General features: G+C 38.6%; 1 protein-coding gene across 1 annotated transcript; it reads right to left on the reverse strand.

The window, feature by feature from the left end:
• Positions 1–1,995: 1,995 nt before the first annotated feature.
• rnf144b (ring finger protein 144B) lies at positions 1,996–12,932 on the reverse strand. The gene is made up of 7 exons (XM_079562182.1): positions 12,625–12,932; positions 9,517–9,621; positions 7,128–7,188; positions 6,043–6,256; positions 3,987–4,125; positions 3,139–3,228; positions 1,996–2,233 (listed from the first exon to the last, which is right to left on the reverse strand). The coding sequence occupies exons 1-7, from the start codon at positions 12,793–12,795 to the stop codon at positions 2,060–2,062; spliced, it is 954 nt and encodes a 317-aa protein (XP_079418308.1). The 5' UTR covers positions 12,796–12,932; the 3' UTR covers positions 1,996–2,059.
• Positions 12,933–16,833: the final 3,901 nt, after the last annotated feature.

Consider the following 16,833-nt stretch of genomic DNA (forward strand, 5'->3'; position numbering starts at 1 on the left):
AGTGTATGGGGTTCAAACCCCTTAGTCCCTTGGCAATGGCATGGTTATTTGTTTGTGTTATATTAAAAAAATTAATAATAATAATATCATGAACACAAATAAAAAACAATAATTGCATGTTAAAGAAAGAGTGTTTATTCAAATAAAGTGGCGGTTTTATAAAATATGGCACAGCAACAGAAAAACGCTTAACATTAGACTCATCATCATTCTCAAATACTTAGAAAACACCTGCTAGTGCCTTTGGTTTGGGACACTGTCAAAACAGTAACAAAAAAAACTTTTTGTCACTCAGTCGGCACTTAATACACAGTTCTTAATGATCCTATTTGCCTTTTCTCATATGAAAGCATGTTTTGCAGTTTGCACTGTTGAACATTACATGCAGTAATGATGTATAGTGTTGAAATTCACATGTAGAAACAACAAAAGGCAATGGGTCCAAGCACCAGGCTGTGGAGTGAGGCACTTAAGCACCGAACTCAGGTTTCGTTTAGCGTTGTGAAGTTTGGCACATGACACTTCATAACACAAAAGTCTTTGTTGTATATAAAGTAGTAGCAGTAACACACTTCAACAGGACATAACATTATAACCACCATTGGCAATGAATGATAAAAGTACTTTGTTCCCAAGTCCCCAACTATTGCTGGTTCATGGTTTCTTGGACACCTCGATTATGTACTGACCTTTGACTCTCCCAAGAGCCCTTTTTCTTAAAGTCCATGGAGTTAAGAAACATCTCTGAACCAGTTAAAAACTTAAAACTTTCTTCTTCCAACACTTCAACTTGGAAACAAAAAAGCACTTCCTGCCGAGCTCATACACCCACATATTTAGAGAGAGCATAATGAAGTGATAATAGGCTACATGATACTCTTCATATGCTCATAATGTTATCATGTTTTGTGGATTTAGTCCATGTAAAGTTCCACAGCCACAACAACCTTGTCCCCTTCACCTGCTTGTGAAATAAAAATCAGGACATACATTCATTCTCTAAACATGTATACAAGAATTACAGTTTTATAAGCCCTTAATGAGTCTTTGCATAAACATCCATTTGGTAATTTTAACTATATACGAGTAATCACAGACGAGGCTTAAGTCATGGAAAAAAAGGCCTTTTTTCCCCCATGTAGCCCTTTCAAAGACAACATTTGTTTACAATGCTGGAAAAAGTGCTGAAAATCGTAAAGCCACTCTACACAAAATTAACCAAACAAAGACAATGCTACTCTTTAAAGTGAGTTATCAAAAATAAAGCAGTTGTTAGAGGGCCACGTGTATTTTAGCCTCATGTTTGGCCACATGTAGTCAAAGCAAAGCAGCAACATCTCCATGTGTTGTCCAGCTCCAAGCGAAGTTAAAGTCTGGTGTGAGGAGATGCGAGCCCACTCACAGTCTTCTTCATAAAAAACACCCGTGCTGAAATATATGCTTGTATTTTATTCTATTTGTTGGGTGCAATGTTACGCAGTATGGCTTCATGAAGTAGAAAAAAAGTGAGACAGGTAAGCCATGTTGTAGTTTGTCTGACCATACTGTAGCCAAGGTCAGTCACTGAAAAGAAGTCAGGTGTTTATGTCTTTTGTAACATGTTCAAGCTTCAGCAAAGTGCAAGCATGTGTGATAGAGCAAAGAGTTGTTTTTAATGTGTAGCCCTTTGCGACTGGCTCATCACAGAAAGTGCTACATAAAGTGGCACAGATCTGAAGCTGAAAAAATGATGGCTATGCTCATCTATATTGCACGATTAAAAATGTTTCAGTACACACACAAGTTCATCTGCCATCAGCAATTTTAGGCTGTTTTAATTTGACGTAATTTTATGCATGCTTTAGGTTAGGTGTTTTACACACAGAAATGGGTTGTGCAATCCCTGTTATACCTACAGTATATCTATCATTTTGAAGCCCGACTTATTTGTGTGTGTACTAAATCTACAGGTCTTCATGTTTTAAAATAGCGAAAGAATGAGACATCTCCCTCATAATTGGTGAACTGTGAATGGTGCTTGGTTGGTGCATTAAGAATGGGGTCCATGAGTGAGGCGCTGCTATGACGAGGACGGGTCAGATTTGGAATTGTCCTTCTTCCTCTTCTTTTGGCTGGTTTTTGTTTTCCCGCGGCACGGTTTGCTCACGCAGCACAGGATACATGGAGAGGCAAGTACCAAGAGCGGAGACGTCACCATCACCACGATGCAGATGCCCACCAGGATGCCTGCCACCTGGAAAACAGTAAAAAGTTTAAAACATTTCATTACACCAGCTTGTCTGTTTCACTGTTTAATATCTTATATACAATTATATAATGATTATTGTGAAAGGCCCAAAGATACACTCAACCAGGAAGGCAAATAACCAAACACAGACCACATCAGAAGGGTGCATCTCTTCTTACCAGTTTATTAAGTGTTTTTGTTTCTACTGAGCACAGTTTAATGGCAGATGTCCAAACAGCTGAATACAGCACAACCTGGAAAATCTTCTAGTGCATTAATAAAGTGTAGCCTAACTCTATCATAAACATACCGATAGTTGCAAATGGAGGCAATGGAGACATTCATTTGCAAACAACCATGTGATAAAGACAGTGGAAAGAATGTAACTCTGTCCATCCACTTTTTGTGGATAGAAAACATAATTATGAGGCCGGAATGTGAGATTAGCTGGATTAGTTTGGCTTAATGTCTGACATGGGCCTCCTTCTGTACACAACTGCGGAGCCAGAAACCAGCTTATATCACTGTTATGTTTTACTAAGCAAACTCTCTTAATATACAATGGAGCAGTCGCTTCCTTTTTAAATTAGATAAACGCTTCATATTTTGTTTCGCACAATGTCATTTCTGTATTTCATCAACAGTTTATTGAGCTCTGCTGGAACACAATCCAAAATCTTTAACTTTACAGTCACAGCGTTTCAGAGGAAATGTTTTGCAGAGAATAATGAACCTACTCCTAGTCACTGAGTGGATGTCTCATACAGCAGTATTTTTATTCTCTTTCAGTGCAGCGTAAAACTGAGACTTTTGCCGACCTGACTCATAGGCCATCTGGCAGAAAGTACAGTATTCTGTATTTTGTATTAATACGATGAACCATGAAATGAATGTGTGTCTGAGGGACCAACCTGTGTCCTGTTCCACATCACAGAGGCTCGAGAGTGTCCCAGTTTGTTCCTGCAGGGGCCTTTGTCATAGTGCCTTAAGAAGATGTCCCCCTGCAATGATAACAGACATTATCAAAGAACTGTTTGTCTTGAGATTTCCAATTATGTGCATTGTACAGCAGAACAAACGCGAGCATACCACAATGAAGTAAAAAACATCAGAAGTGAGAACATTGTAAAGAACGAAGACACGCACATCCCAAAAGTGAGAACATTATCACATGATAAAAGAAACTCAGAGAGTGGGAGGGAACAGTTGTCCATTATCATAAGGTCGGCTCCCTACTCCGAAGTGCTTTATGACAAAAGACTTAATTTTTCTGTGTACAATACATTAGCTTAAAAATGTGTAAAATGTACTTGTCTCTGTGATATATATAAATTCCTTTTTTATTACTCTTCAAAAGCTTCTAAATTTGCTTTTGCATTAGAACCAAGGGCTTAACGTTTGGTAAAATATTGGGGGGCCGAGAGGCAATCCCTTTCAGGGGGTCTGATTAGTTACATTAGTTAGGTTTGAATATTGGCGGGGTTGTAACCCCCCTATCCCCCCATATTTACGCCCATGATTAGAACGGTATCTATTCAGTAATCAATTAACCAATCTGTGTTATTGAACAAACACCATCCAAGTGCATTGATTGATTTTATAAACTTAAGTTATTTAGTTTAATACACTCTATGGTAAGAAACAAGAGATACAAGTTTGACTAGTATGTGCTTTAAACCACAGTGCTGAATTGTGGGTTAAGAGCAGATGAAATAGTTGTAATTGTAGTGGACTTCTAATATAGAGCTGTTCCACTCACATCGAGGTTCTGCAGACAGTACCAGCAGAAAGTGTGTTTACAGCTTTTGCACAGCATCTGGGCACAGCCTTGGTTCCTCTCGATGTAGATGCCACACATGGGACACTGTTTGATGGGCACTTCACTGTCAGAGCGGCTTCTATTGCACAAGAGACAGAAACACAAATATAGTACTCACTAATGTGTGCGGCAGATATGGCTGTGGATGCCTGGACGGTCCACGAGCAATGAGTAAAAGTTTTATTTTTAGCAAAGGGTGAGTGCTAATTTTGAACTGGGTTAAGAACGAGGTGGATATTCTTGAATTACAATGTACAGTTATACAAGCAAAGACAAAGATAGTGATTTGCTGCTTGGTGACACATGCGTAACTAAAGGTGAGACATGTGTAATGTTACTCAACAACAAAAGACAGGCTACAAACCTGACCTATATGTGGCACTTATTCAAGTACAATACTTGGGGGAAAAAATCTATTGGCTGGTTCTAGTTTTGTCCAGTTCCTTTTGGTTCACTATATCCAATACAATCTACGTAATCTGTTTCATACTTGGTGTTGAGTCCTGTCTTAAACATTGTTTTGTCCTGGATATGCCTTTATTCTTGTTATGTATCTTTTCAACTTTTTGCCATGTCATGGACCACAAAAATAAATATATATAATTGAAATTGTATGTAAAAGACACACTCTAAGTGACACAAAATTGTGACGTGAAATGAAATTTATACATGATTTTGAACTTTGAAAAGTGGGGTTTGCAAAAGTATCTATTCCCCCTTTTGGTTTTCAACCATTCCAGTGCTGCCCTGGTTTTATGTTTAGGGTCGTTGTCTTGTTGGAAGGATGACCTCCGCTCCAGTTTCAAGCTTTTTGCAGACTCCAACATGTTTTCGTCCAAGATTGCCCTCTATTTATCCCCATCCATCTTCCCATCAGCTCAAACCATGTTCCGTGTCCCTGCTGAAGAAAAGCACCTCCAGAGCATGATGCTATCACAACGATGTTTGACACTGGGGATGGTGTTTTCAGGGTTATGTGCACTATTATGGCAAACAGCGTTTTGCATTTAGGCCAAAAGGTACAATTTTGGTCTCATCTGACCAAAGCACCTTCTTCCACATATTTGCTGTATCCCCCATGTGGCTTCTGGCAAACAGCAAACGGGACTTCTTATGGTTTTCTTTTAAAAGAAAAGGTTTTCTTCTCCTAGCCACTCTTCCACGAAGGCCAGATTTGTGCAGTGTACGACTAATAGTTGTCCTGTGGACAGTTTCCCCCACCTGAGCTGCAGCTCTCTGCAGTTCATCCAGGGTCGTCATAGGCTTCTTGGTAACAGCTGTGGTCAGTGCTGTCCTTGTTTGGTCAGTAAGTTGAGGAGGATGGCCGGGTCTTGGTAGGTTTGCAGTGTTGCCATACTCTTTCCATTCCTGGATGGTGTATTTAACTGTACTTTGAGAGATGTCTGGTGTGTTCTTGGACTTCATGATCCTGTCTGCTCCCCAATAGTTTCTAAACAGACCTATGAGACCACCAAGTTCAGCTGTATTTGAACTGACATTAGATTACACACATGTAGACTATTTCAGAATCAGAGTTGGTTTTATTGCCATGGTTATGAACAGGTTCACAAGTAGGATTTTTTTTTCCGGCCTAAACATTAAACATATAACACATAACTTAGTTAAATAACTATGAAAACTTTAAACTACAGTCATTGGGTCAACGTGTGATCATTCAGAAATCATCAGACAACTTCTCAAGGCCATTGGATGCACTAAAAGGAAAGGGGGGTTCAAAATGATATATAAATTTCATTTCACTTCCCAACTTCTGTGTCACTGTGTGTGTGTCTTTCCCGTAAAATTTCAATTAAATACAACATATTTATTTTTGTGGTCCATAGCATGGCAAAATGTCGAAAGGTTAAAGGGGAGCGGATACTGATGCAATCCACTGTAAATGTTTCTTGTAATTGCCTCATGTGCACCTGTAATGTCGGTATAAACACATTACACACGTATGTTTACCTACAACCTTAAGTGAGGTTTTACTGACCTGCTTTCATTTCCGGTAAGGACCGACATCATAGGCTGCTGCTCCGGACAGGTGTGTTGGTCTCCCCAGAGCCCTCGACACCCAGAGCAGAAGACTGTGCGGCATGTGGGACAGGGCACGGCAGTGGGACGTCCCTCTGAGGTGAGCGGCACAGTGCACACAGACTGGCACTCAAGCATGGGACACCAGGCTCTGCTGGGGTCCAGCTTCACCTCTGCACAAAATTAATTGTTGGTTATATAGAAGCTTTATGTGTCTGATTTACTTTGTGTGAGACAAAAAGAATATATCCCTCATCACTCAGCAATGTTAATGGTGCTTCCACTTTTTTACTTTAAATATGCCATGACAAGCTGTTTGTGGGCTATCATCTTTCAAAACAGTATTACAGAGAAGTGTTTAATAAAAGTCAAAACGTCAATAATTTCATTTTGTTATGTAAGAAGTGGTCAGGATTTATGGGAAACCTTTAAAGATGATATTAAGTGGGAATCAGACTTTGAGTTAATATCTGGTCAGTCACTGATACATACATACAGTTGTACAGAATGTATGTCCCTCCAGATTACAAAGTTACATACACAGTCCATTGATGTGACTCGCAAATTATTAGATATAGATAAGATAACTAGGTTTATTAGTCTTTTTCTTGCAAATTGTATAGTCACTACAATATGTGTTTAGTACTTTTGTGTTAATCAGTCATGAATGTTTGTGTGTTATTGGCCTCAGTGTGAGAGGCATAAGGCCATGCAACTGCCAAACGCCCATGAGACTGACGGGTCGACTTTCACTCTGTTTACAGTTCGTCGTTAGGTCAACAGGGCACCATATTCACAGCACTTCCTTTCAGCGTTTGAAAAATATCTGTTCCTCAGTGAGATTTTAAAACGGCTGCCTGGTCTCAATAGTAACTTTGTCTCTGTAGCTGTTGAGGAAAGGGAGAAGATATCCCAGGCATGTGGAACTCAGCACTTTGATACCTAGAGCAATGCCTCCACAAGTCACGTGACCAGGAAAAACCAATTGCATGACCTTCGAGTAAACAACTTTTTTTCTCTCCACTTTAACAGAAAAATTCCTACCTCGTTCAAACTTCAGTCGTTGATGCAGCTCGGCTTGTTCAGCTGATGCCAAATCAGCAATCTGGCAAAACAAACGCACATAAAATCCTTAGTTGACGTATTTTATTCAGGAATATATCATATTCAAAATATGACTAGTTTTACTACTGCTAACCATGAAATTTAGCTTTAATTTTCACATAATCCGATTTCACTTTGAAAGGATATCACAGGTGCTCGTCATATAAAAAGTACATTTACTTCTGTAATTCAACTTAAAATGTGAAACTAATATATGATATAAAATCATTACATGCAAAGTGACATATGTCAAGCCTTTGTTTGTCATGTTTTTGATGATTTATTTATTTATTTGAGCAGTAAACCTTCTGCTCAAAAGGAGTGGGCTGAAGCCAGAAGCTTATGGGTGCCAACCCCCAAACTCAATTGACTATGGTTAAGGCTCACTTGCCTGGCTCTGCCATACTCTTCCCTGTCCATTCCACGCAGGGAATTAGTCTGGAGCAGTTTGAACGGGTGGGCCTAACGCGCACAGATTGTCAGTGAAATAAACCAATGGGACGATTAGCGTACGTGACGACAGCTGTGTCCAATTCAAAAAAACATGAAGTGAATATAAACTCACGCGGAGAACGCGAGGCAAAATCCTCAACTACTTCATCCATGATTAGTTTTGGCTGATGTTAATGTTAATTGAACTAACAACATAGAGGTGCAGCGAGCGATGTCACCTTGTCATTTCTCTGTGACGGTCGTGATTGGTTCGGCTAGGCTTTAGCCGCCAATCAGCAACTTGTTTACCGTGTGTGGCCGGACCCACCTTCTTTTGTGCAGAAAGAGGTGGGTGAGGTTTATCAGGGTAAAGGCTAACAGTCCATTTTTAAAATAGATTTTTAAATTGGGGTTTTTACAAGCTGAGCCATAATAATCAAAATGAAAACAAATAAAGGCTGCATATGTCACTTTGCATGTAACGAGTCAATCATATATTAGTTTCACAGCTAAAGTTGAATAACAGAAGTAAATGCACTTTTTCATGATATTCTAATTATATGATGAGCATCTGTAAACATAATTGTTCAAGTAGGCGGTTGAAAGTGCAACTTTACCAATCTAACATAAACATTAACATTAGGCAATTAGAAGCAGGGATTCCTACTGTTTTAGAAACAGCAGTAAGGTTTAAATTTCGCAAGAGGGTTTCCCTTTTCATTCTATGCAACTATGATTCATTCTATGATTCTATTTTAAGGTAAAGACAATACACGGTGAAGAATTCCCACGGCAATCACACAAAGGGAAGTCCTGACTTTCCAGTATATAAATGTGAAAGTGTTTTGGCCCATCCAAAACAAACATGAAACATGAGGGCAAAAACACTATAAAAGGTATCCTACAGTTTAAAACATTTTTTTTCTTTTCCTTTTGTTTAATTAGTATTTTGTCTGTAGTAAAATTAAAAGATGTCCTGAACTTTAAAACAGTGGGCAAGACAAAATTATATTTTAAAGTAAAACAACACAAGCATCACGAGAAGGAATATGACAAAAATTTACTTAAAGGGACTAGATGTAAGTTTGTCATTTTTATGCTCACTACTGCCACCTCAGGTCTCACGTGTAACTGCAGCTTCTATTTTAAGCTCGTACATGACGGCACTTGGGACCCGAATTTACAGCTTTTTGAGTGACAGTGCAGGATTTTAGAGGCATTTATTAAGCAGAAAGGCATACTAGTTTCAAATAGTCTATTGAAAGTTGTTATGATGTTATAATGGGAATGTCCTGTGATAAGAAATACCAACCACGACAATTCAAACTTTTAACATAGAAAAGGAACACTAAAGTAGAGTTTCCTACTCATTGTGAAACAACAGTAAAAGTTTTTCATATGGCACAAGAAGGCTTCCCTGCTAAACCTGCTCAATACAATACCGCCGGTTTCGATTTTGACATGAAATAAGAATTTCCTGCACAATCATGCTACAGGAGTGCCCACATTTCCTGCGTATTAAAAAGGAACTGTTCTAAGCGTGAAACATTCAAAACAATTTCTTGCATTATCTAGGAAAACAACACACAAGGGATCAAAACATGACTAATCACTGAAAAAAATATTTGGTGGCCTTCCTTTGATGTGGATTTCGCAATTTCAAAAGACTCATGATTACCATAAATCTATTGCGTGTAATTTCTAAGCTAAAACAAAATCCAAGCATAAACACACTGAAATAAATGAATACTGCATCTACCATGATATTTGTTTGCAATCTGCGTCGTAATTTACAGCAAAGATTATAGCTTTCACACACAGTGACTTAGTGGCCTGGCCTGCACATACTCTTTTGATGAGCAGCTTTATATTTGACCCAGTTTAAACCAGGGCATACCTCAGAGTCCAATAGCGCGCCTGTCTTCTGGCAGCTCATATCGGGACAGGTTATAGGTGCCCCGCCACCCTCCACAATGGCCAGCTGAACATACTGCTGCAAGCACTGTGCAGACAAACACATCACAAAACAGCAATCATTTAGTACAGACTTTTTATTTGGGATTGAAATGTTTAAAATAGGGTCGGGAGTTTGTTTTTTGTTTTTAACTCAATATTAATCACACTTCACTTTTACACTTTTTCAGTTTCCTTATTCCTTCAAGACGTTGCTCAAGGACGAACACCACGTTAAGCCAAAAACAAGTTTATTCACACAGTTAAGCCTACATAAACTTCTCCAATGTGGCAGGACAGATTTATTAAACTGTCTTTGAAGTGTCTGAAATGATCACACAGGCCTCACATTTCCACCTAAAATAAGTTAAAATGCAAGAAAGCAATTAAAATACACCTCTGAAAAATAAATACAACCCCAAATAAATGATGCTTAAATGTGATTAAGATGAATTAGTTACAAAGGCCATAATTAACTCGATTAAAAAGTTTAATCGCGTCACACCACTTGGTTAAATTGATTGCGCAAATGGGGCAAAGTAAATTATAGTCATTCATCATAAGTCATGTATTGGTTTAGCATGTGACATACAGAGGCGATGGGAAGTAAGTAAATATTACGAAAAGACAGACAGTTTTAAGGAACAGAAAATAGAATAGGTCCTTTTTCGGCAAAAAATAATAATAATAATGTTTTTTTCTTGTTTTGAATAGGGGTAATGAATCAAAGCATGTATTTTCATCACTATTAATTAAAAATATGGAAAGATTAATAGAGCTGGATACCATTAAACAATACCAGTATGTTATCAAGAAAAAAAAGTTTAGGTACTACTGGCAACATAAAAATAAAAGCATCGAAAATATGTATACCTTTAGAGATCAACTTTTGAGGCCTGGTTGGTTCAGAGACAGCATTAAAGGAAGTTACTTGGTTGCCTCTGCTCAAGTAAATGATAGAAATTTAAAATAAATAGGGCCTGATCTTGAGTTTCTAAACGCAGGCTTTAAACTACGCTATATTCTCTCTCTCTGGACATGGACAGACAGTGTTTAACTCTCAGTGGGAGAAACAGTTTGTCCTGCAAAACTGAGCCCTTTTGTCTCAAAGCATCGCCCTCAGGCTACCGGCGCAAGCACTGGTGTTTGTACGCAAGATACCAACTTCGTCTCAAGCAGCGCTGTTGTTGCGCCAGGTGGAAGATCGAGCCCATAGTCTTTTAGTCTTTTGTTTCCTTGTTCTAGATATAAATAAATATAATAAATATTTTAGTGTTGAAAAAGTGTAACTTGCATCATGCATAATTGAAGCGTACACACATTCTTTTGGGTGTCTCAATATTGCTATTTTACATTTCAAATAGCAACATAGCAAAAATATAATTTAAAAAAATGTGGTGGACAGTTTTGGGTTGCACAACTAGGAAATAAATATCGGATCCCTTCAGCAGTAGGAAAAGAAACAACCAAAGTGAACAACATTACTCAAAACTGCTTCTCCTGTGTTAGTTTTTGAAGAGGGAATAACGTTATAACCTATTAAAAGCTTGAAGGCTTGAATTTGTATGGCATGTCGGTACTGATTTAGTTCTGATGGGGTTTCGAGAGAAAATAGATGACAATCGGAGCACATTGTATTGAAAAGGCCAATGTAAGGGCAAACTAACTGAATACCCATTACTGCATGGTTTTATTTGTACAGGAACAGTGTACAACAACAACATAATGAATAATTGACCTTAACAGATACTCATGCATAATATTGCCTGTTTGCAGAGATAAGGGAGGTTGTGCCAAACAGCAGAGCATTCTGGACCGGTGTCTGGATGGCAAATGGTAAATCAATGACAGAGATGTTTATTGGCTCATTTCTTTCCTTTTGAATATGTTGTGGCAATAGGAAGCACAATATGAGAAAAAAAATCCCATATTCAATATATTTTGCTCAACCATTTCAACACCATTCAGTACTTTTCCTCATTTTTAAGTGTCTGTGGTGTGGTTTTCCGCTGTAAGCAATGAAGGTGGGCATCTAAGATGCAAAATCTCATTGATTTTGTCCAATATTATGGCTTCTTACGATAATGGATTGTGTGTCTGCTAATATTGCAATGATAATAATAATAATATATTGTGCAGTCCTAGTTGTGGCCCTAGTTTAAATACAGTGCTACCTGCAGTAACTCTACCTTGCCTGTTCCTCGAAGAACGATACATGCCTGTCTCATAGTGCATAGTAATTACAGTACGAGGGGCTGAATATCTCTACACTTATAGAGCAGGTAGGCATGTGTTTTGCCTGAAGTATACGACGTACGTACATATCATGGTTGGACGGGGCCCTTTGCAACTGAAAGTTGTATTTCAGGTTCAAACCTATCCCTCGTGTGTCACAGACTCCTGTTTATTTGACCTTGCTGCAGACAAAGATCAACACCTGTCACTTTCTGGCAACCTTGTTCTATCTGGGCATAGCACCACAAACCCAATTTAGACTCACAAAACTAATGGGCATTTGACACAGACCAATTGTATTTAGAAGATTTCACACTGGAGGCAAGTCATTTCTGTCTATAAACAGTATCTATAAACAGAGCTAAAATTTGCTACAGACAAAATAGTCCAAGAGACCAGAAAAAGCTTGATAGCTTAATTTAAAAACAACAAACTGTTCAAAGTCTGGCTGCTTCTATACACAGCTCCAATCAGAAAGATTTCCCAATAGAGAATCTATTTTAAGAACTTCAAACAGGAAGTGATGACATGAAGAAGCTCAGTGCAAGTAATCTCACTGCACAATGTTTTTTTCCCAAAAGTTTCCTCAAACAATTTGTAAGTTTAAACAGTTCGAACAGTAAATAGAACTGAATACAAGTAACTTCATGGGTACTCCACTCTCTACTGTTGTAATAACTTGTTGCTACACTGACAGGTAGATACGTTTACGATAAGTCCATTATGTCTCATAAAAAACTGACAGCAATCATGATATAACAAGTCTTTTACAAATGTCCTAAATATCCTGCATATATATTGCATTTGTTGTACTCACCGCAGTACAGAAGATGCAGTGGCAGCTCTCCAGTTCCCTTGTGACTGCAGAGGGCTGCTCCATCAGGCAGAGTTTGCAGAAAACCTCAGAAACAGGCCCAGGGCTCGCTCTCCTGTCGGGGCTGCCTCTCTTTTCAGGGCTACTTGATTGCGTATAATTCCTGGTGGACATGTTGCAGTGAAGATTTCAGTTCAGGAGAGAAATATCAAGCCAACTCAGGCCCTCTGCTGCAGAGAAAATGAATGCACCATGTCCCTGCAACAATTAAGCAGAAAATGTTAAAAAATCATCAGAACTGTGCAAATATTGTATCATCCAACAGTGGCCTGGGTAACGGAGTGGTTGTCTTATAACATATAGACTGGTCGTTGAAATTCTAATCTAGCCAAGTCATGCTGGTACTGTCCTTGGGCAAGACACTCTTTCTCCGTGTGTATGTGTTGTTTGAGTGGTTGGGGCTAGTCGAAAAGTCAAGAACATCTTACCGAAAGTATCTTACTTCGGTGGGGAGTGAAAAAATGGACACCTGAAGTGCTTTGAGAAGCTTGTCAGGCTTGTTACATAAAGTCTAAAGTTAGCGATGTCCCTGAGGACCACAGTTTTGAGAACCACTGGAATATGCAATGTGGGTGGACACTATGGCACCGAGTGACTACTTCATGTACCAAACAAATTCTCTCTAGTAGATGATAAACAAGTATAGCTTCTCAGAACCAGGGGATGAGGTGTAGTGGGTGAATGCTTCCCCAACAATCATAAGGTGACGGGTTCAAACTATTAAGGACGTTCATGTGAGAAAAATAAACTGTAAACCAACTAGAACTCAAAACAAGCTCTAGTTTAGAGTGAGTTTATGACCGCTACCGGTTTGTCCGGTTCCTGTGGTGCACTCAGATGACCTCATGCTGTTATTGCCTCCAGACTGGAATCATGGTTTAGTCACCACTCAGGCTTAAGGTGTGTGACGTAACGTTGATGTAAGATATTAATTACTGTTTTATAGACTCACTGTATAAGACTCACTCTACAAGTCTTGATAGATATCATTGATTACATGAGAGTCTATGAACCTTCAGAGAATTAAACAAAGTCGGACTGCAAAGAAAGCAACAAGATTATATGTTTAAGAAGAATGATCATGCAAGCTATAATCCAGGAATAGAGAAACAGGAGAAATGTTTGTAGTTTCCATGTATTTACCAAGAGTAACAAACAATAACACATTTCCACAAAACAGCCAGAATAAACAAGGATAAAACAGGGACAAAAACAGGACTGAAACGTAATATAGCCCCCCAAATTAGTATAATCTTGGATTTGTGATATAATACTACAAATACAGCGGTTTCACAACTATTACTGCTGAACACTTTGTGTAATAACTTTTTCTTATTTTATTCTGAGATGTAGGCATATTGTAATTTAAAATCAAGATTGAGTGTGCAATGCGGATTTCCTACCTTTCTAGATGCAATGGCATGCGAAAAAAAGTTTGCAAATTATGTTATATTGCATAACTGCAATTGCATTTGTGATATGTAACCATTCAAATTGCAATTTTCTCTTGATTGTAATATGCTAGCATCATGAGTAGCAGTGAAAATGACTATCATATATAACTTATGCTTATGAACTCTTCTCCCCATATTATATGCTTGAAGCATCACATGCAAAACATAAACAGTGGGTCTTCAGTTGTCCATGCACATTGAGATTTCTGCACAGTCACGGTGTGATCCAATGCAATGCTTTCCTTTAGGCTGGAGCAAATGAGACAGCCGCAGACACCAGGACACGGCATTGGAGCACTACTCTAACAAAATAGCAACTGAGTAGCATTTAACGGTGTTTGAAGTCAGATGGCTTAACACTGTGGAGCTGACTTGTGCAAAAGGTGTACTTGCTATATCTAAGGCATACAAATAAATCATTGTGTAGTTAAGTCTGAGTTGATGAATCTTGGAAGTGCTGTCCCAGGATAAACACATAGTCAGTATGATATCAAAACCATTTACAGACGCAAATAAGCCACTTCACTTGTATGTGTAGGTGATGTCTCACTCTGTAGCAACACAACACACTGCAAACATAGTTAGTCTTAAATGCATGCACTTTTAAAGTGGAACATGTTTTGACCCTACTCCTTAGTTAACCAAAATGTATTATCCCACAGAACATGTAACCTGCATAGGGTTCACAGGTGCAAATATGATCACAGATATAATACAGCATTCATACTGTTGTTGTTACAATGCAGTAAAAGAAACATTCTATCAGGGTAACAGGGGAAAGAGGACTTGAAGTGAAAAGCTGCTTTAACTGTGCAAAACTGTGCTGGAGACTGGTACACAATACCCAATAGCTGTGAGAGTAATTTCTCCATGCAGTGAAGATTCAAGTCACCCACGCTCTACATAAAACAGTCATGGCCCACGCTCATTCAAGTCATGGCCCACGCTCTACATAAAACAGAATCATATTTGACAACATGTTTCAAAGGCAGGGCTACATCTACGCAAATGTCATTAACCTGTCTTTGCACCCAACCGAAAGCCGTGAGTGCGGGGTCTTTATTGACTGCAATACACCAGAAGTCACACCACAAGGTTGCATTATAGACAATAAGCAGGATGTAGGTCGTAGTGCTTCTAAAACATGATGCAATGTGATGTGTGTCTAGAAAATATCACTGAAGCTTACCTTGCGTGTTCATATCAACACTGTGGTTGTTGGAGGGGACTACCCGCGTCTACATCGAAATCCGCATTGCACTTTCGGGTACATGTCTTTGGGGCTCGTTCAGACCGGCCCGGGCAAGTGCCAGCGCAAATAACGTGATTGTCGTTGTCTGTTGTGCTCGATTCCCAGGCAACAACATGTTAAAACGCCAGACTGTCCGCTCTGCAAATGTGTATTTTGGTGTGCGTACGTTCCAGCCCTCCGCGTAATGCTTGTTGTTTCCATCCAGGAAGAAGTGGGACTAGTGGCACGGGCTCGCTCCGCACTCGCGACTGCCCCTACTGGTTACTTGACTGCACTGAATGATGCTGGCTGCTTTAAATGGTATGCTATTGATATTATAATCTTGTGTTCTTGTGTTTCTTTTTCTTTTCTTTTTCTTTTCTTTTCTTTTCTTTTCTTTTCTTTTCTTTTCTTTTCTTTTCTTTTCTTTTTCTTTTCTTTTTCTTTTTCTTTTTCTTTTTCTTTTTCTTTTCTTTTTCTTTTCTTTTTTTTTAAGGGTTATGGTTATAGTTTTGTCAAATCATGTGGAATTCATGCTATCTCAAAAGAAAATTCCAAGAAAATTGCATGAAAATAAATAATTCTGACAAACAAGGTGCACGAGACAAACTATATCAAAATGAAGCATTTGCCACTTAAACATTTACTCAGTGCAGAAGGAGTAACAATTCATTTTACTCAAAGTAGACACTGCGTTATAATGTTACTCAAGTAGAAGAGTACCGTATGATTAACCTACTCTAAGAAGTACATTTTCTTCAAACAGTTACTCAAATAGGCTACATGTTCTACTCGAGTAAATGTAACTGAGTACCACCTGCCTCTGCTGCATCCAAAGCAGAGAACAAGTTCCCGTACAGCAGGGATCTCCAGCAGCTCGGGAGCTTCCAGTAGCTCTCCAGGCCTTTCTCGGTAGCTCACCAAAGACTTTCTACATCTCTACATGCTTGATAACTCAAATGCATTTTCTGTTTGCTCTGAACTTGCTGAACACAATCTGTGAACAGTTTGGTCAATTTTGTAAAGTATAAGGACTAAACTAGAGTCATTTTCTTTGAAATACTAATTATCCAGGGTGAAGTCCACCTAAGTCACATTTTACACAAGTGTTTTTGAGGCATAAGTAGCTCTCCGACCCTCTTGTTGTCTAAAAGTAGCTCGCCACGTATAAAAGGTTGGAGACCCCTGCCCTACAGGGATTAATAAAGTATAGCCTACCTTCCCTTAAAAGATGGTCTCTCAAATATGGTTCACAATTTTTATGGAATGCCTTTGCATGTGAACACGTTAGAGCTACAATATAAACAAAAACAAATACAATTAGCACTAAAATATGTTTCACAAATTAACTCAAGTTAAAGTTAATTTTACAAAAGCATGTGCGAATGCGCCACGTAAAAAGACGTAGGGGTATTTATTTATTTATTTATATATTTATATTATTATATTATTATTTATTTTTAGGAT

The sequence above is a fragment of the Gobius niger genome (genome assembly GCF_951799975.1).
Source record: "Gobius niger genome assembly, chromosome: 8".
NCBI classification, from domain to species: Eukaryota; Metazoa; Chordata; class Actinopteri; order Gobiiformes; family Gobiidae; genus Gobius; species Gobius niger.